The sequence below is a fragment of the Aspergillus thermomutatus genome (assembly GCF_002237265.1).
Source record: "Aspergillus thermomutatus strain HMR AF 39 chromosome Unknown NODE_25, whole genome shotgun sequence".
Lineage (NCBI taxonomy): Eukaryota > Fungi > Ascomycota > Eurotiomycetes > Eurotiales > Aspergillaceae > Aspergillus > Aspergillus thermomutatus.
In genome coordinates this window covers 101,080-120,723 of record NW_020798073.1, presented here as the reverse complement: position 1 = coordinate 120,723, position 19,644 = coordinate 101,080, and the positions used below count along the sequence as shown (strand labels likewise).

Below are 19,644 nucleotides of genomic sequence, written 5' to 3'. Positions count from 1 at the left end.
CTCAGTGAGCTTTCATGACCTTGATTACATTGCCCTTTTCCCGCTCTATTTACGAATGATGCTCCTCTGAATCGACGACAAGATGCTTCCTTCTCAGTTGAATGGTTCACCGAAGCGTGCCAACCCTTTTGGGCGCTCAACTCCATCTCCATTGCCATCTGCTTCACAGACCAGAAGTCCGCGGCCAAAGTCGGCCATTGTAACGTCACCTTCGAAGTTCGAAGAGGCGAAGAGCCATTTCCGAAATTCGGCGTCTATTTCGCAATTATCACCGTCCCCTCTCATACGAACCGGGACCCGGCTGAGATCGAGTTCTCTAAGAAACGATGCGACATCGGGGACATTTGCGCCCGAGTTCATCAAGTCGGAAGAGCTACGACGAGGGGTGGACGAGATCCGGGGTCTGGAAGGAGACAATGACTTCTCAGGGAACAAATACGTCTGGTTACGTCATCCCGACAAAGCATTTGTTCGTGGCCTGGTATTAGAAGAAAGAGGAGATGGGAAATTGCTGGTCCAAAGTGATGATGGAGAGGTATGATAACTCGAAGTCCATCAAGTTCATCAAGATTTTGAAGCTCATCACCATGGCAGCAACGAGAGGTTGAAGCAGACCAAGTCGATAAGGTCAATCCGGCGAAGTTTGACAAGGCGGATGATATGGCAGAACTCACGCATTTAAATGAGGCTTCTGTGGTGCATAACCTGCACTCACGATATCAGGCGGATCTGATATATGTGAGTTCTCCTGGATGGTCCCTAAGAAACGTGGCTCTGTGATCTGATTCAGTTATCTGTAGACTTACTCAGGTTTGTTTTTGGTCACAATCAATCCGTACTGTCCATTGCCGATTTACACAAACGAGTACGTGAAAATGTACAAGGGCCGGAGCAGAGAAGAAACTCGACCTCACATTTTTGCTATGGCTGATGAAGCCTTTCGAAATCTGGTCGAAGAGGGCGAAAATCAAAGCATTCTAGTGACGTATGTTCCTCCTCGAAAAGCTCGTGAGGACTGCAATATCTAACTTTGGAGCGTAGCGGTGAATCCGGAGCTGGTAAAACAGAGAATACGAAGAAGGTCATTCAATACCTTGCAGCAGTGGCAACGACTGATACTCCCTTTGCTCGCTCAGGATCTAAGCAGCTTTCCACTCTCTCGCAGCAGATCTTGAGGGCAAACCCCATACTGGAAGCATTCGGTAATGCACAAACCGTCCGAAACAATAACTCATCTCGATTTGGAAAATTCATACGCATTGAATTCACCCGCTGTGGTCAAATTTCCGGTGCCTCGATTGACTGGTATCTCCTTGAGAAATCTCGAGTGGTCAAACCTAATAGTCATGAGAGAAATTATCACATATTTTACCAGCTGTTGCAAGGCGCCGACCCGAAGATGCGGGAAAGCTTGCTCTTAGCAGGTTTGCAGATCGAGGATTTTGCGTACACCAGAGACGGTAATGACAGCATCGTCGGTGTGTCTGACGTGGATGAATGGAATTCGCTGATCGAGGCATTCCACGTGATGAAGTTCTCCGAAGAGGATCAGATGTGTATTCTTCGGACGGTTGCAGCAGTACTTCATCTGGGGAACATCACTATCGTCAAAGAAAGCTTGCGCGCGGACCAAGCTGCCTTGGGCCCCGACTCATTGAATAGCGTCGAGAGGGCTTGCCGATTGCTAGGGATAGCGCCAGAGCCCTTTGTGAAAGGACTGCTTCATCCGAGGGTAAAGGCAGGCCGGGAATGGGTGGAAAAGGTCCAAACCCCAGAGCAGGTTCGACTGGCGCTGGACGCTCTCGCCAAAGGCATCTACGAGCGAGGCTTCGGGGATCTTGTCAACCGCATCAACAGTCGGTTAGATCGCAGTACCATGGCTGGCGACGATAGCTTCTTCATCGGCGTCCTGGACATTGCTGGTTTCGAAATTTTCGAGAACAACAGCTTCGAGCAGTTGTGCATCAACTACACCAATGAGAAGCTACAGCAGTTCTTCAACCATCACATGTTTGTCCTTGAGCAGGAAGAGTATGCACGGGAGCAGATCGAATGGCAATTCATCGACTTTGGCAAAGACTTGCAACCGACCATTGATCTGATCGAGCTGACAAACCCTATTGGTATCTTCTCGTGCTTGGACGAGGACAGCGTTATGCCAAAAGCCACAGATCGTTCATTCACAGACAAACTGCATTCACTGTGGGACCGAAAGTCCCCGAAATATCGCGCCTCCCGCTTGAGTCAAGGGTTTGTCCTGATACATTACGCTGCTGAGGTAGAATACGACACCGAGGGATGGCTTGAGAAAAATAAGGACCCTCTGAATGACAACGTGACACGCCTCCTTGCGCGATCGAGAGATAAACACGTTGCCAACATCTTTTCCGACTGCGGCGACCCGGATGAGGACATTGACCTCCCCAGAAGCAGAGTCAAGAAGGGCCTTTTCCGCACCGTTGCACAGCGACATAAAGAGCAGCTGTCAAGCCTCATGAACCAACTCCATCAGACCCATCCTCATTTTGTTCGTTGCATTATACCCAATCACAAGAAGCGTCCCAAGATGCTGAATGCCCCACTCGTGTTAGACCAGCTACGCTGCAATGGTGTCCTCGAGGGGATCAGAATTGCTCGTACAGGATTCCCCAACCGCCTCTCATTTATTGAATTCAGGCAGCGATATGAAGTTCTCTGTCCTAACATGCCCAAAGGGTATATGGATGGACAGAGTGTTGCCCACAATATGCTCCAAAGACTCGGTCTAGATCCGGCCTGGTACCGTGTAGGTCGGACGAAGGTCTTCTTTCGAGCAGGTGTCCTGGCTGAGCTCGAAGAACAACGCGATCAGCTCATTCGAACTATCATGACTCGATTCCAATCTGCAGCCAGGGGTTTCATCCAGCGGCGCATTTCAAACAAACGCCTATACCGGGCGGAGGCTACGAGAATCATCCAGCATAACTTCCAAGTCTATTTAGATATGAAGCGGAATCCCTGGTGGCGGCTATTCTCGAGGATGAAGCCTCTCTTGGGAGAGACACGCACTGCTAATGAAGTCAAGAAACGCGATGAAAAGATTAAAGAGCTGGAAGCCAAGATGAAGCAGGACATTGCTGAACGCCAAAAGCTTGATGAAGAGAGACGGCGCACGGAGATTGAGATTCAGAAGATTCAACACATACTTGAAAGCGAACGAGCCTTGGCTCTTGACAAGGAGGAGATCTTCAAAAGACTGCAGCTTCGTGAGGTCGAGTTAACCGAGAAGTTGGCTGGAGCCATTGCGGATCAAGAGAGTCTCGAGGACCAACTAGATACGCTAATAGCGGCAAAGAAAAAGGCTGATGAGCAGCTTAGCCATCGCATCACGCAGCTTGAACAGGCCGGCGAGATCATTCAACGGTTGGAAGCCGAGAAACGGGATCTACAGGCCCGCCTCGAGGTCCTTGACCGTCAATTGGAGGAAGCCCAGAGCTCTGTCGCCGAGCAGGAAGCCCGCGTTAAGGAGCTAGGCCAGGAAATAAAAATGCTTCAAAGCCACTTGAGTCTCAAAGACCGTAAACTTCAAGAACTGGAGGCGAAATTGCTCAAAACAGACCAGGATCTTGACATCAAACTAGCAAGAACATCGAAAGATTTGGAGCAGTCGAAAAAGCAGATCAAGGACCTGGTTGAGGAGAATCGTTCTATCCGACAGCAGATTTCTGATCTCTCCTCCACATCTACTGGCTATGAGGAAATGCTCAGGCGAAAAGAAAGTGAAATTGCCGTTTTGCGAAATGACATTAAGAAGCATCAAGAAGAGAAGGGACACTTAGACACGGAAAAAGCATCCATATCAACACGCCATGATAATATGCAGAAGCGACTTCGAGAGCTGCAGGCAGAGTCGGACGCAATGAAGTCTGAAAAATGTCAGCTTGAACGTGAGGTTGCCGACGTCAAGAAGCTTCTCGAGGAGAAAATTTCTGAGGATGCAGAGGCTGGCGAGAGTAGAAAACTGCTTGAGCAGCAGATTCACGACCTGAAGAATCAACTATTTCAGGCGCAAGCCGATCTCAGCCGTGAGCGACAGTCGAGAGACGACGTCCAAATGCTTGCTGAGCACAATCTCGCGGAGCTCAGAGACAAGTACGCCTCCTTGAATGAATCGAAGATCATCATAGAGAAGGAGATGTACATTCAGCAAGACACGCTTCGCCGTGCGACTGAAGCGCGAGTAGCTGCGGAGCAGTCTCGCAAGGAGCTCCAGACCGAGCTGATCAAACTTCGCGATAGGTTCACCAAGGTGGAGAGTGCCCGCTTGAACGCAGAGGCTGAGATCGAGCGAAATGTGAAGAAGCAGGCCAACGAGCGTCTGGACAGCGTGCGAAAAGATCTAGAGGAAAAGGCGCGTCAGCTCGACGATGTCGAGGGAGAGCGATCTCGTTTCTCAGTTAGAGTGCAAGAACTTACCAATGCAATTGCAGAGTCTGAAAACTTTCGCATTCGCCATGATCAGCACAAAGAACGCCTGGAACGAGAGCTGGTTACGCTTAAAGGCAGGCTCACAGCCTCCGAAAACGACAATCGCGCTCTTTTGACCAAGATCCAACAGAAAAATCTGGACATTGCCAGGTCCACCTCAAAGGCCAGCGAGAGCCAGCGTCTTCGCATAACGAACCTGCAGAGGGAAAAAGCCAAGTTAGAAGAAGATAACAGAAAACTGACTCGACAACTCGGAGACCTGCAACTTTCCATTACATCTCTGGAGAAGCAGAAAGAAAAGCTGTCATTGAGTCTGGAGGATCTGAACCATGAGGTCAATAGGGAACATAAGGCCAGTCGCAATGCTGAGAAGGCCGCCTCAACTGCGGGTATACAACTTGCGGAAGCAAACAGGAACCTGGAAACCGAGAGACAGTTGCGAACTCAGGCCCAGGCAAACACACGAAAGCTTCAGGGATCTCTCGACACTGCCCACAAGGAAATTGAGACCTTGCACCGCCAGCTGATGCTTCTACACAAGTTCGTGGAGCCTCTGTCAGACAAGCCGCCAGAATCATGGGAATCCATTCAGCCAGACCTGGTCGAGAAGGTGAATTTAGCCCAACTGCTGGATACTGTTCAAAGCAAACTTCAAGTGACGGAGGAGAAGTATAATCGAGCAGAGAGCCAACTCGCAGAAATGCGACGTCGACATGAGGACGAGATGAAGGAGCTGGACGCCCGTTACTCTTCGTCCAAGCGTGCATTGCTTGAAGAGATTGACCAGAATCAGGTAGCCGGTAATCGTACCCCGACACATCTGAGAAAGAATTCAGAAAACGGTTTCGTCAAGAAATTCGCTACGCCGACGACACCTAACCGGAGATTGAATCTCAACGAAGCTACAATGGATTCTGGCCGGTCAGATCGGACAGTGGACACTATCGGCTACCAGAAACGCATGGATCTCGCTGCTGAAATCGAAGAGCTTCAGAACAAACTCCAGATGAGCGAGATGCAGAACCGTCATCTCCAGAATCAACTCGAACAAGTCAAACCTGTCCGAGATTTGTGGCAGGATGAGAGTCCGTCGCTCAGACGCATGCAGCTTTTGGAACGCGAAAATGGCCGCCTTCATGATCAACTAGACGATTCCGCCAAGAAAGTTTCCGCCCTAGAGAGAAGCATCCGTTCCGGAGAGCTATCACTGCGCGATGTTCAGGCGAAGTCGCACGAGGAGCTCTACGATCTGATCAATTCTCAGGAACAGTCTCGAAGATCCTTGCTCAAAGTCCATAACGAGGCCATGGCCGATTTCACCGAGGCGAAAGCGCAGTTTGAGAAGCTCAAGCGAGCAAAAGCTACTCTTGAGGTGGAACTTCGAGACGCACTCTCTGAAGCTCAAGAGTTGCAAGTTGCCAGGGAGCAGGATGCCGTCAGCAGAAACCAGCTTCTCGAGGAGTTCTCCGACTTGCAGATACGGCTGGATGCAGAAACATCCAAGTCAGCTGATCTCGCCTCCAGCCTGAGTTTGTATAAGAGTCGGGCAGACGACTATTTCAACAAGCTTGAACAAGCAGAAATCACAGTCCTCAAAGCCACTCGCGCGGAGCAGTTTGCCAAGTCACAAGCCCAAGAGGCAGAGGAGACGTGTGCGCAGATTATGTCTGAGCGCAAACAGATGGATGCTCTTGTGGAAGACCTGCAAAGACAGACCCAGATGCTAGAGGCTAGGATGGAAGATCAGGCAGCTGAGCTACAAGGAGCGCTTCAAGCGAAACAGCGCTTGCAGAATGAACTTGAGGATTACAGGAATCAGCGCGCCATCGACATCGAAGATAAAGAAACTTCAATGGAGCAGACGAGGCTGAAGTACCAAAGGGAATTCTCTACGCTCAACAATGAGCTTGAGATGGAACGAGAGAAGGTGCTCAATGTTCGCAGCGAGAACGCTCGTCTTCGGGAGGAACTGGAGGACCTCCGCAGCAAGTGGGATGATGAAGTCCTGAACAGCTCCACTTGGGCTAAAGAGAAAGCACGGATGGAGATCACATTGCAGGATGTCACAACGTCTCGCGATGAGGCTGTCAATGCTCATAACGAAGCCCAAGGCAGAGTTGTGTCCCTTCTTTCACAGGTCCGAAGTCTGCGAACCTCGGTTGACGACGTTACGGCAGAGCGTGACACATTGTACAAGGAGAAGAAGATGCTTGAAGCCCGGCTGGCTGAGGCTGCCGAGAGACTGGAAGAACTCGCCAAGGGCGAAAGTCCGTCTATGCGCAACGCCGCCAGCATGGACCGCGAGCTCCTAGAGCTGAAGTCGAAACTCGCTCAACAAGAAGATGTCTCGGCCGCCGCTGTTGGCAAGATGAGGCGAGCCGAAGCCCTAGTGACTGAAATGCAGAAGGAAGTCACTGCTGAAAGGGAGGCAAATGCCCAGCTCTTCAAGGATAAGGCTGCACTTGAGAAACAACTCAAGGAGTCGCAGCTGCGATGCGTCGATTTGGAAACCAAGAGCTATTCGACAGGCAGCCAGGATGTTCGATTCCTCCACAAGAGGATTAAAGAGGTAGGGTTTTAAACACACGTAAATGCTTCTTTCAAGATACTGACTAGTCAAATGAAACAGTTGGAGACGCATCTCGAAGAGCAAGAGAACAAGCACAGCTCGGAACAACGGTCACTGCGTAATATTGACCGCACAGTCAAGGACCTTCAGTCCCAGTTGGAGCGGCGCGACAAGCTGAACGCGCAACTGGAGGACGATGTCAACAAGGGTCGTGAAAAGGTCGAGCGTCTGCTCCGCAACATTGAGGAGCTTCAACAAAGTGACTCGGAGGCACAGCTCCAGATTCGCCGAGTTGAAAGGGAGCTACGTGAAGAACGTGAAAAGGCATTAAGATTAGAGCGTGAGTTGGACGGGTTGAAAGCCCTGCGCGTCGAAAGAGGCAGTACCATTGGGAGGCCCCATGTGACCTTCAGTGATGTTGGAAGCAGAAGAGGTAGCAGCGTTTACGGGGCGAGTGACTTGCCGCAGAGAATGCCGAGCAACACGAAAGGCTTTCTTTGAGGAGGATTGTGATACAGCAGGTTGATCCTGCTACAACTTGATTGAGAGAAGACTCATGCAATGACAATTATGAATGAGTCCGGTGTGTTGATCGGACCTGGAGATGACCTACTGATAGATCTTCTCTTTGATGTGTATATGTCTTTTTGCCTCATGCGTCTTATGTGTCTCATGATTTACATGTTGCGTTGGCTGATTGTTGGCTGATCATACCTCTTGGTTAAGGGCGGCTGTCTGCATTTAGTTTGTTCCATCACTTCGGAACCATCGATCTTGATTTAGTAGTAACTTTGTGGGGAGCTGTACCTTTCTTAAAGGCATTACTTGAAAACAACTTCAAGACAACGATAGATTGTCGTAGAAGATACTCTTTCTGAATGGTTGTCTCATGCATGGAGTACTGAATAGCCGCGCGCCTAGAATTAACGCTCGCTTAGGTGAGCAGGAGTATCTCCACTCTCCACTCAAGCTTTCAAGTCTAATCAGAGCATTTGTTGGGCTCTCATCCCCCCATCTTCCTTCTGACAACCCATTTCAATTGAACTCGTCTCGTCCAGTGCATCATAATGGTGAGTCCTTCATAAATCCTCTGGTCGCGAAATAAGCGGCAGACCAGCCTATCTCCAAACCACACAGTCAACACGCTAACCGCACGTCTTTCCTAACAGGCACGTAACAGCGAGAAAGCACAGTCGATGCTCTTCCGCTTCCGGGCGCAACAAGCCGCGGATCTCGGAATCATTGACATTGGACGAACGCGTCGGCCCAAAGCCATCACCTCCGTGGACTCAATCCCAAACTGCGAGAAATGGCGCGGCCAAGTCCTCAAGGAAATCTCGCGCAAGGTGTCGCGGATCCAAGAGCCCAGTCTATCCGACTACCAGATCCGCGACCTCAACGATGAAATCAACAAGCTGATGCGCGAGAAGTGGGCGTGGGAAATGCAGATTCGGAATTTGGGCGGGCCGAACTATATGCGTGGTTCGGGGCGGGTGTATGATGACGAGGGGCGCGAGATCCCCGGCGGTGGGAAGGGGTATCGGTACTTTGGGCGGGCGAGGGAGTTACCTGGTGTCAAAGAGATGTTTGAGGCTGCGGCGCGACGGGGGAGACGGCCGCCCGAGGAAGAGGAGGAAGAAGGAAGAGGGCGGGGTGGGGATATTGCTACGAAGAAGGTTGATGCGAATTACTTCGGGTATGGGCTGGATGAAGAGGACGGAACGTTGCTTGCGTATGAGAGGCAGAAGGAGAAGGAGGCTGTTGAGCACCTACGAGGGAAGAAGGATGGTGATGTGGAGGATGGGTGGGAGCCGCTTCCCGGCGACGCTGGCGATGGGGTTGAATGGAGGTTGCCGACGCTGGAAGAAGTGCAAGAGGAGCTTGTGGACCGGAGACGACGCCGACTGCTGGACAAAATTTCTTAGGCCGAGTGGGGTTTTCTGGTTGCTGTGCTCGACATTTTCTGGTTTTTTCTCCTCCCCAAAGGCGTTGAGGAAGTCATTCTTCTTGTCTGTCGTTTGTTCATTCTATATCATGTTCTTATTCATGCTGGATCCATAACATTATGCATTTGGAGGGCGTGCAAAAGAAGCTCACTAATGATACCAACAGTATATGTTCTACTGTACAATTGATCATATCATTCATTAATTTAAGAATCAGAGGCAGGCTGCTTTCTCGCCATTCGCTCGGCCTTCAAGGCCTGGGATATACTGATGCCCACTTCGTTCTCAATGCCTTCTTCGATGCGGCGCTGTTCTGCCTGTAAATCGTCGAGTATGAAACGCCCCAGATCACCAGACCGCCACTTTTGAATGAAATGAAGTGCTGCAAGGTCAATGTTAGGTATGCCTCCTTTAGCAAGAAGACCAGTTTGCCGAGCAAAGCTGTCCAGGAGAGGCGAGATCTCGTTTGTGGGTTGAGACCAGCGCTGGTACTGCCCTGGGTTGTGCAGATTAATATGATATAAAAGATAGTCCGCCAATGTGACTGGTGAAATAACTGAATCTTTCACGCAACCACAGAGAGCTAATTTCAGCATTTTCTCCGCATCCGGCACATAGGGCATGAAAACCCCCGGGGTGTCCAAAACGTAAACATGTGCTCCATTGTCCCGCTCAATAATCTTGACGGGTGTCCCGATCTTCCGTGTAATACCAGGCTGGCCACCCGTCTGCACGGCCTTGGCCTTTCTTACGCCTTGGTTGCGCAGATTGTTGATCAGGGTGGACTTGCCGACATTTGGCATTCCAACAACCATCACGCGACAGCCGACGAGCTTATCAGGCCCCTCGGCATCGTTTCGCAGATGTGTCAGAATCGAACTGACATCCGGACGGGAGGAGGAGCTGACAAAAAACACGGCACTATTCGAATCAAACTTCTTGATCGTCTTTTCGGCCTGCATACAAAAACATTCGTTAGTTATTATGTCAATCATGGGCTATTTTTGGTCCTGGACTTACTATATGCTGCGCAGATGATCGAGGCTCCGCACCCAGGTCCCTCTTGGTGTAAACTACTAACCGCCTTGTCTTTCCTAGAGCCTCTTCGAACAGGGGATTAATAGACGTTACGGGCACTCTGTAGTCACGGCACTCGATAACGTAGTCAATGGAAGATAGCATGTTTTGCATCTTCTTCAATCCGGCTCGGTGATGGCCAAGATAATATGATCTTGGAATGGAGGCATAGCTGGGAAATGCCTGCCGCGGAATGAATTTGGCTGCCATCGCAAAGACCACTCAACTGTAGATCTGCAAAAGTGGTCTGTGGAGATGATGGTGCAATAATGTCTCGAACATTATCGAGATGAGAGGTGATTGAATTGTGAGAAGAAGGAAAGCATTGCTGTCCCCGTTGACATGCTGAGATGATCCGCATTTCTTCTTGCGCTTTTTCTTTGCTTGAGAGAAGTAGTCGAGAGCGGTGAAAGGGGCGGTGGCATGTTATCTCGAACACGATAAGAACGATAAGAAGCAGGACAGTCTCTTATCCGGGCTGACACACTCTCTTCCTCCATGGACACGAAGGACATCAGAAAGTGGATGATCTAATTCAAGTCAAAGACTTTCATGGATTCAACCCCGTCAACTTACTGGTTGAATATTGGCCGTGGGACAATCCGAATGCTATGAAAGGTCCTCAACACCTCAAACTCGAGCGCCTACAAATCGTTCCGCTACACCTGAGCTACGGAGCAGAAGGCATAGTCGCGGGGTTGCGAAAATGTGTTTGCTGCTATCTCTATGATCACTCCTGAGTTGCCCATCAACGTGTGAACAGGAGACGTCTGCGAGGTCCGATCGATTTGTCGAACAAACTCATTTGATAAGAGGTGAACGGGCTGCTTCACACATCATGGGAGAATCTTCCTTGTATTTGGAGTAAGGCCAAATATTAGTATTGAATAATTCTTTCTCTCTTTGGATATTTTATCAGTCCTCCGGCCCAATCAATGGCCTTGCTAGATGAGAAGGTATTCGTGAGAGACAACTGAATAATATTTCACACCTCTATTTATTCTACCCCGAGACATGCAACCTATCGCTTGAGCGTATCGACCGGCTGTTCACCGGAGACAAAATCCTGTTGCATTAGAAAACAAGCATGGGCGATGGCCACATTGGCGAAGGTGCAGTCACATCTGAGCTGGGAAAGGGCGAAACCGAGCTTGAGCAGGTTGAGATGACTACAGCCTAGACTTATGATGGTTTGTGGTCTCAGAGATCTGTCCAATTTTAACTTTCAGCGACAGAATGAAGATCTATATGGAAATAGAGGAAGAATCAGTATAGAGCGGGACTTCTATACAGGGTATCATTCAGCGAAATTCTCATGCCATCCATCCGTAACTCCTGATTATACCAACCATGTCATGCCGACATGAGAAAATGGAAACCACGATTTGAATTTAGTCCAAATCAATCTAACGCACCTCTACGCTCTCCATCCCTGAACGAATTCATGTAGCCGATCGATGACCACGCCGAATATAGCGTTCACGCTATCACCAATGAGTTGCTCAAAATGCCGGATGGCCTCCTCTTCAGTCATCTCGAGGTGGAACCTCTCCTTGACTTTAAATACAGCCTTGTCCGGTTCGACACGGATGTCAGGGATATTGGCGTCGACCATCAGACTGAACAGATTGAGGATCAGGTTCGCCGACTTGCGCAGGGTTGTGTACGCGGTGAAGCAGTACTGCTTGAACTGGAGGTATTGGGGGGAGGTGGTACCACCCATACCTTCCACCATTTCCTTGCACAGTTTCATCATGGGAGCGAAGGGTTTGGGATCTCGACCCAGAATGAAACCGAAATCTGCGTGGAAAAAGTGACCGTCTGGTGCAAGTAGAAGATTCTCCAAGTGTCTGTCTCCAACGCCGAGAAGGTAGGTGATGACACAATATCCGGCACAGGACTTAACATAGGTATCCATCGTCTCCTTGCGGATACCAAGAGGTTCGTTTTCGTCGGGATTGTTTGCCTGGAGATAAGCAAGGACGGATTTGTACTTTGCAGAGACGGCGGAGAGTGAGGTTGATGGTATGAACTGGACAGCGCCAGCTGTGGCATTCGTCGCGAGGATACGGTAAGGGGTGAGCTTGAGGTCTAGATTCTCCTTCTGCAGCAGACGATCCATCAAGATGATGATCTGAATGACAAGTTGATCTTGCCGGAGGTCGTCACCGACTTTGAACAAGATCGGATATTTGCGCCCCTCAGAAGTCTTGAAGGTAATGTGTAATGGTGACAACGAGGACTTGAACACATTAGACTCTTCCGGAAAGCACCCTGTCACCAACACTTCTGGGTCCAATGGAAGAGGTAGCGGAGGATCGATGTGGATGAGTTCGTTCTTCGGATCTTTCAAGTACCTTTTCAACTTTTCGATCTTCAGAGGTCGAGTCTCCCGAGCGAAGCGGATATCCTTGGCAATCTTCGTGAGTACCGCGACAAGTTCACCCTGCCGCAGTAGCGTCTTCCTGTGTTCTGGGGAGACCTGTTCGAGCTCGGCCATGAAGTAGTATTCTACTCGAGCAAAAAGCCTGCGTTGAGTGGACAGGGTGCCGGGGCTAGTATCATCACATTCAACCATGAGATACCAGTGCAGATAGCTTCCAAGTTTGAAATTGTTGGCAGCGCGGGTGATGAGGAAATTCGCCAAAGACGAGTCATGGGCGGCGCCTTCAGTATCGCCACGGGAACTTTCCTCATACTTCAGCGCTTGTACCAGCTGCAGAAGGTACAAGAGCAGCTCCTCGTCGTCTGCCTTTCGAAGCCTATCTACAGCGTAAGAACGGACAGCTGTATTATCGAAAGTCGGCCCGAGTAGCTCCAGTGCATCGTCAACGTCAATCTCCGTCCACTTAGGAAGAATTTCCACCGCTTGCTGGGCTTCACCGGCATCGCGCCAGTTGACGGACTTGACGAATTTGGTGAGCGCCCTTTTCTCGCGGGTAAGGTAATATCGGAAACGCCAGACCAGGTCCTTTTCTTCAGCGGTAAGGTCCTGAGTTGGCTCATATGACACAATGACGTTAAGCTCGTCGCGGATCTTGGGGTTGGGTTTCAGGTCACGGTCCATGATGCCAGTCCGATGGCTTCGAATCAACCTTCTATGTTTGTCCTCACAGGGGTTACCCGTCTGACCGACTTCCGGGTCGTAGATTCGAATGACACCGTCACCATTCGCACCTTCGATTCCTGGCCCAAAGCGAACTTCCGGAATAGGTTTCAGGGCCGCATTGGGGTTTGTGGGCGCATTTTGGGAATACGACGAGATCGGAGGGGGCGGGTACTGATGGTCAGTCCAGACGATCGGATGATCGAAGCGCGGGAACTCGATATACAAGACGAAATTCTCATCATCTATCTCCTCATCATCAGAATGTATTCCATCAGCGCCTGGTGTCTCTGGCGCTTTGTTCTTGGCCGCTTTGAGACGCATCGCCCTCTTCCTTGCAGCCTCTTCAGCGTTCAGCTTCAACTTCTCCAGTTGGCGGAAGACCATCTGATCCATCCAGTCGATTCGGGGTATCTCCCCCATCTCATGTTTCTTGATCAACACCTCCACTCTTTCCAGCTCCATTTCCTCCACGGAAGGGCCAAGAGGGTCGGACGCATTGATCTTGCGTCGCTTCGGTGGCGGAGTCGATGGGGTAGTCGTCGACGAGAAACCATCTGCTGCTTTATGCCGATACACTTTGCACTTCTGCCGTCCTGTCTTCAGTTTACCATCTTCATCGAACAAGGGTACTGTTGTTCCGCCGAACGGTATGTAGTGGCCGTCAGCACCTTCGCCGCCACATGGTGAGAGATCCCAGATAGTGATAGCCAGTTGACAGTTCAGAGGAGCATCCTTGATAGATATGGGCATCTGTAGCCATTCATTCCAGGCTCGAACGGACTTGAAAGTCTTGTACGAAGTTTGCATGGGTACACCCAATTGCTTGGAATCTGACCATAGTTGAACCGTCACAAAGAGATCCGAGGTTGGGTTCTGGATGGAGCCGATGTGTCGCAGATCCGGTCGCTTGTATAGGACTGAAAGTGGGATCTGCTTCTGCTTTCCTTCCAGCGAGCCACTTTAGACCAGTTAGCTTCCTGTTTCCCATGTTCGGCGCATGTTGGGTGTTTATCCAGACATACATCTTGACATGGATTGGGAAGTCCACCTGCGTGGAGACGGCAAACGTGAATGCCTCCATTAGTTTAGAGTCCTATAAGTCCCTCATCACCAGGGTTTTATCTCTCCCCCGTCAGATTCGCGTAACAAGGAGGTCGGGAGAGTTTCCAAGTAAGGTACGCAGGTAGCTATTAAGGTGGTCAATAGCTGTGGAGCTCAACTGGGGAAGATGGTGCAAGCAGTTCTGATTGGCTGCTCGCTGCCCTGATGACGCGGGGTCAGTGTCTTTATCACGTGACTATTGTCGGCTCAAAGAGGCAAAATATGGGTCTCTTACCCGCTTTGGACAGGCACGCGTCGCGCGGGAAGATATCATAATGATTTTCTGCCGCATCACTTGTACCCGATTCGATTGTGAGACTGCATGGTTACTGACTCATTGGGATAATACCGGGCTTATATTGTCGCCGATCTTATTCTTTGAATCTAATTATATCTTCTTCTCATCTCTTTGGACGTGAGCCCTTCAGCATCGTCGCGCTCACCGCTCTAGGCTCTATCAAATCGCTATCGCGTTTCTGCTCCTCTGTGCTCCGTTTGTCATCAGATCTTAGCTTCAAGACTATGGCAGGGATTGCGCGTGCTCGTGAGGCTGAAAGTCGATCTTCGTCGCCAGAATCCTCTTCAGATAAGGAAAACCGCCAGAACTCCTCAAGTACTCGCAAGAGGGCCCCGACTCAAACCATGGCATCTTCAGGCGCCAACGCGAAACGCCACCGACTGGCTCACCGAGCGTCCAATATCCAGGGAAGTCAATCCCAGTTGTCCCAGTCTCAGCAATGGGACAGAGATAAGAAGTACTACGATCCAGATCAGGATGAGAATGAGAGAAGGCGCATTCGCAGGGAACTTCGAGAGTTGCATCGCGAATTAAATGGTATTTCCTCTCGTTCTAGCACTTATGTGACTACAAGCATGAAGTAAATCGCATGCCCTGACATTGGTTCAGACTGCAGGAATGAGTATATGCAAGCGGGGAATATCGGAATCCGAGAGACCATCGAAAAGGCCAATGAGATCTTCCAAAATGTCAAGCAAACGTCGGATGCGACCATCGACTCTCGTCTCCTGGTCACTGCCGCAGATCTGGGGTATAAGAAAACAGCACAGTTCACCTTGAGAGATGCGTCCGCGGGTATCGATGTCGACGAGTTCGTCTCCAAGTGTATTACGTTTATGCGCCACGGCCCAAGTGATCCAGGCGCCGCATTATCCAGCACGCAACGTCGACGGCCCCGTCCTTCCGGCCGCAGTCAACCAGATGCAGACGAGAGTGATGATGAGTCTGGAGACGCAATGAACTGGGATTGGCTGGGGCGGACTGCCTGCTTTCGCCATAACTCCCGGCCTTCGGTTTCTGGTTTTCTTTTGGGGCCGTTGTCGGTGCAGAAGCGCACCCGTCAAGTGACGCAACGAAGAGCGAGAGAGCGCATTGACCCGGCGCAGGCGGTTCGACCACAGGAGCTCCAGGAGAAGGACCTCGACAGGCAGGAGACGTCGAACCTCACAACCATGTGCGCCAAGATAAACCAATTGCTCGCAGAAACGATAACTCATGGCCAGAATACTGTGGAGAGAATACTCTCGCGGATGGAGGAGGAGCCCACGGAGGAGCTTGTTCAAGAAGTCATGGCCAAGTATCATGTAGCTGACGACGGAGGAGTACCTCTTTTTCACTTTTGCATAAACCCAAGGTCGTTTGGGCAAAGTGTGGAGAACTTGTTCTATGTCAGCTTCTTGGTTCGAGATGGGACTGTCGGGATATCAACCGACAGTCGGCAGTTACCCACTCTACGTAAGTCCCTTGCCGGTCTACTCCTGAGTGGCTCGTGGAGCTGATCTGTTCAAACCCTAGATGTCTCGAAACCGTATGCCCCGAGTGAGGCCCAGAAGAAAGGAGTCCAGAAACACCAGGCTATTTTCAGTCTCGATTTTGAAACATGGCGCCAACTCATTGAGGTATACGGTATCAAGGAGTCTATAATCAAGCATCGCCCCGAAGAGCAGTCACAGTCGACGGGCGGTGGTTGGTACAGTTGAAAGGCACTTGTCCTTGTTCGTGTCAGATGTGTCGTTATTGTTAGTCTGTGTATAGAAGCGATACCCATGTTGTTTTGGATGTTATACCCATCTTGAGGCTGCAATGATTAGAACAGCGCATTCAAGATTGCAATATAGACCCGACTAGAACCTCCGTGGCATCGCTGCCATGTGTGTGGCAACATATCAGTAGCCTGAAGTGTAACCGAGTCTCGTGGCATCAACACCAAGCAAATGCAAATTAAGATCATATGTCAGTGGCTGAAACAATTGCCGTCGAACCTCGGCCTGAAAAGTCATGTTTTTATTTGGGCTTATTTCTATATTTTGATTTAAGCTATGATCAATTCTCCGATGGAAAATTCATCGACGTCATTGCCCCCACCAGAAACTATCAGCTCCCAACATCATGCAACACTTGCTGGAATTCTCGGAGTTTACCAGATGGTAACTGACAAGATTCAAGAAGAAGCTCACCGTTCTGTGTGAAATCAACTTCGAAGCTGAGCTACTATCTTGATCCTGATTATCCAAGGCATATCCCTGAGTACAGGCGATAGGAAGCGCAATTGAGCTCTGGTACCCAAATTGACATATATCTTCAGCTATTGAAACAAAGGCAAAAAGCGCCTATCATGCCCCGACTATTCCCATCCAACCCGGAAGAGGTGATGGTGATTCGAAACGTCACCTCCGACATCATCACCATGAGTCTGCCATTCGCACGATTTGGACGTTTCAAGTTTGGCGGACGGGGAACACTGGGTGAGTCCCGTCAAAGAAAGCATCATCCAATTTCAAAGCGCTGACCGAGCGCGAACAGTCAAACTGCCCTCAGGCTCACTAGTCGTCTTCTCCCCGGTCAACCTCACCCCCGAAGTCCGCGAGATGATCTCTCAGATGGGCCGGGTAAAATACATCGCCGCACTAGATCTCGAGCACCACATCCACCTCACCTCGTGGAAAGAAGCATACCCCGACGCCGAGATCATCGCCCCGGAAGGCCTCTGGGAGAAACGGCAGAAGAACCCAGCGCACCAGAACACGCCGTTCACGCACATCTTCCGGAAAGAGGACCAGCATCAAGGATCCCGCAAGATCTCGGAGGAATTCGACGCGGAGTTTGAGACTGAGTACGTGTACGGACATCCGTCGCGGGAGCTAGTCTTCCTACATAAGCGGTCGCGCACGCTCATTGAGGCGGATCTCATGTTCAATCTCCCGGCTCGGGAGCAGTACTCGCGGACGAAGGAGGGCGCGACATCGGGGATTTTTGCCAAGATCCTCAACCCGGTGATGTCGGCGGAGCCGCCGGCGACGTGGCAGAAGCGGTTTGTGTGGTATATTCTGTCGAGTGCGGATCGGAAGGCATTTACGGAGTCAATGAGGAGGATCGATAAGTGGGATTTTAATCGGTTGATTCCGTGCCATGGGGATATTATTGAGAGCGGTGCCAAAGGGAGTTTCCGTACGATCATGGAATGGTTCTTGGAGAATGAGAGGAGAGGGTCTACCTGACGAGATTGGTTGATCTTCCTAGTTTGCTGGTTATTCTTGATCGTGTATTAGTAGGCTTCTAATATGTATAATTTACGGCAATGTCTTGAAAGCCAATGGATCCGGCTCGCCTTCAGTAAGTCTGATCAATAAACTGTATCCACGACAGCCGCGCAGTGTTTTCTGAATGACCTCAATTCATGATAAGACACCAGATAGAGTGCCTATCCTGAGCTACGTCGACGGCGTTACGGCTGAAGGGGGAGTGGAGGTCAGATGATCCAGGCTGCTGCATTTCATTTCTGGATGACGTCAGGCAGCAAGGAGTCTTGGATTTCGTCATTCTAACAATAACAATAACAAACCTTCAACGCGAGATGGTCATGATTATCTTCCTGTAGAATACTCTGTGAAATACAGTCATTGGTAGATTGTTTGATTCTGAGCTCGAAATGAAGAGAAAAAGAACCCCAAGAATGAAGCTGAGAATATCCCTGGTATGCTTTGAGAAGAATTTCCAGGAATGGCCTAGTAGTGGAGCTGGTGGAGAAGAACTCCAGCCTTAGTTGTGGCACTATCACTTCTAGACTACGGTACAACCTCAGTTCTTCCAGCCGTAAAAAAGAGTCGCGAGAAGTGTACCTTAGCTACTCGTCCCTTACTCGGTAGAGACTCAAGTTTAGGACAACGCATGATGCCATGGAGTAACGCCAATCATCACTCAGACGAGCGGTCAACCCGCCCTGATCACGACAGTAATTTTCTGTGCCCAGAAAATTTGGGCAGACCGCAGGGTTTCGCAGGCAGCCAATCGGTTTGAAAAGAAGATGTCGTGCCCATGCGATGATGGCAGAGATGGCAGAGACAGCACCGAAGGAGATGGAAAAAAAGAGAGAGACTAAGGTAGTACTTGCGATGATCATCATCAGGTGTGACGACTGCGCCGGCTGAAGCTTTTAAACTGCACTCACCTCCTTTTTTTTCTTGTTTCTTTTCCCTCTTCTATTTACTTTCTGTACAATTCGTTCTCAAATAATCGTTTATAATAACGAGGCCTTGAGGTTATTCGTTGTCCAAAAAGGACCACATCTTTTCTACCACCATCTAATTCAATAATCTCGCATATCGCAATGCCTGTCATCTCGCGTCTAGTCTCCATTGTCCTGCGTGTCGCAGAGATTGCCTTTGCTGCGGTATGTAACCCAGACCGATCAAATGACTGGAGCGCAACTGACTCTATGGTGATTCAAGGTTGTCGCAGGCATCATCGGCTACTATCTCCACCAGTTCGCCCATGTTGATGCATGGCCACAAGCACGGTGGATCTACACTGAAGTCGTCGCCGGCTTATCCATACTACTCGGTCTCATATGGCTGATACCTTTCTCTTCCGGCTTCTTCTCCTGGCCGTGTATGTCTTCTTTCCCTGCTTACTTGCACACGATGATACCTTGTCGCTAATAGGAAAAAACCCTACAGTTGATGTGGTCATCTCTCTCGCCTGGTTTGCCGCTTTTGGCATTCTTGTCGATGCCATTCACAAGTTGAACTGCGGCAGTATCTGGTACTGGCATTTTACCACCCACACCACCAATTCCTGTGGTCGTTGGAAGGCCGCCGAAGCATTCAGCTTCCTCTCGGCCATCGTGTGGCTCGCCTCCGCTCTTGTGGTTCGTATTATGAACTCTGTGACCAAGCATTTCGATTCTGACGGCGTCTGCTAGGGAATCTGGTTCACCTTCCGCGTGAGGGGCGCCAATGCTGATGGCTATCAGTAAGTTGACAGCGCCAACATTTGGAAATATGACAAGTTAACATGCTCTATAGTCGCCGTCGTCGTTTCGGCCGCTCCGCTGTCTAGCCGGGATTCTGTCTTCCAT

At 50.1% G+C, this 19,644-nt stretch overlaps 6 protein-coding genes across 6 annotated transcripts; 4 read left to right on the top strand and 2 right to left on the bottom strand.

The window, feature by feature from the left end:
* Nucleotides 1-82: 82 nt before the first annotated feature.
* CDV56_108485 (type II myosin) lies at nt 83-8,961 on the top strand (the record flags this gene model as incomplete). The annotated part of the gene is made up of 6 exons (XM_026762104.1): nt 83-535; nt 595-738; nt 801-985; nt 1,042-7,036; nt 7,097-7,438; nt 8,206-8,961. The coding sequence occupies 6 exons, from the start codon at nt 83-85 to the stop codon at nt 8,959-8,961; spliced, it is 7,875 nt and encodes a 2,624-aa protein (XP_026617343.1).
* Nucleotides 8,962-9,188: 227 nt separating this feature from the next.
* On the bottom strand, nt 9,189-10,173 carry CDV56_108459 (putative GTPase MTG1; the record flags this gene model as incomplete). The annotated part of the gene is made up of 2 exons (XM_026762078.1): nt 9,189-9,938; nt 10,003-10,173. The coding sequence occupies 2 exons, from the start codon at nt 10,171-10,173 to the stop codon at nt 9,189-9,191; spliced, it is 921 nt and encodes a 306-aa protein (XP_026617342.1).
* Nucleotides 10,174-11,476: 1,303 nt separating this feature from the next.
* Nucleotides 11,477-14,249, bottom strand: CDV56_108354 (phosphatidylinositol 3-kinase VPS34; the record flags this gene model as incomplete). The annotated part of the gene is made up of 2 exons (XM_026761973.1): nt 11,477-14,126; nt 14,191-14,249. The coding sequence occupies 2 exons, from the start codon at nt 14,247-14,249 to the stop codon at nt 11,477-11,479; spliced, it is 2,709 nt and encodes a 902-aa protein (XP_026617341.1).
* Nucleotides 14,250-14,791: 542 nt separating this feature from the next.
* CDV56_108306 (non-structural maintenance of chromosomes element 4 family protein) lies at nt 14,792-16,267 on the top strand (the record flags this gene model as incomplete). The annotated part of the gene is made up of 3 exons (XM_026761925.1): nt 14,792-15,104; nt 15,177-16,022; nt 16,083-16,267. 3 exons carry the CDS (start codon nt 14,792-14,794, stop codon nt 16,265-16,267), a joined length of 1,344 nt encoding a protein of 447 aa, XP_026617340.1.
* Nucleotides 16,268-16,902: 635 nt separating this feature from the next.
* On the top strand, nt 16,903-17,785 carry CDV56_108263 (uncharacterized protein; the record flags this gene model as incomplete). The annotated part of the gene is made up of 2 exons (XM_026761882.1): nt 16,903-17,032; nt 17,091-17,785. 2 exons carry the CDS (start codon nt 16,903-16,905, stop codon nt 17,783-17,785), a joined length of 825 nt encoding a protein of 274 aa, XP_026617339.1.
* Nucleotides 17,786-18,894: 1,109 nt separating this feature from the next.
* CDV56_108210 (MARVEL domain-containing protein) lies at nt 18,895-19,625 on the top strand (the record flags this gene model as incomplete). The annotated part of the gene is made up of 5 exons (XM_026761829.1): nt 18,895-18,957; nt 19,016-19,175; nt 19,244-19,434; nt 19,489-19,538; nt 19,592-19,625. 5 exons carry the CDS (start codon nt 18,895-18,897, stop codon nt 19,623-19,625), a joined length of 498 nt encoding a protein of 165 aa, XP_026617338.1.
* Between the last annotated feature and the right edge of the window lie 19 nt (nt 19,626-19,644).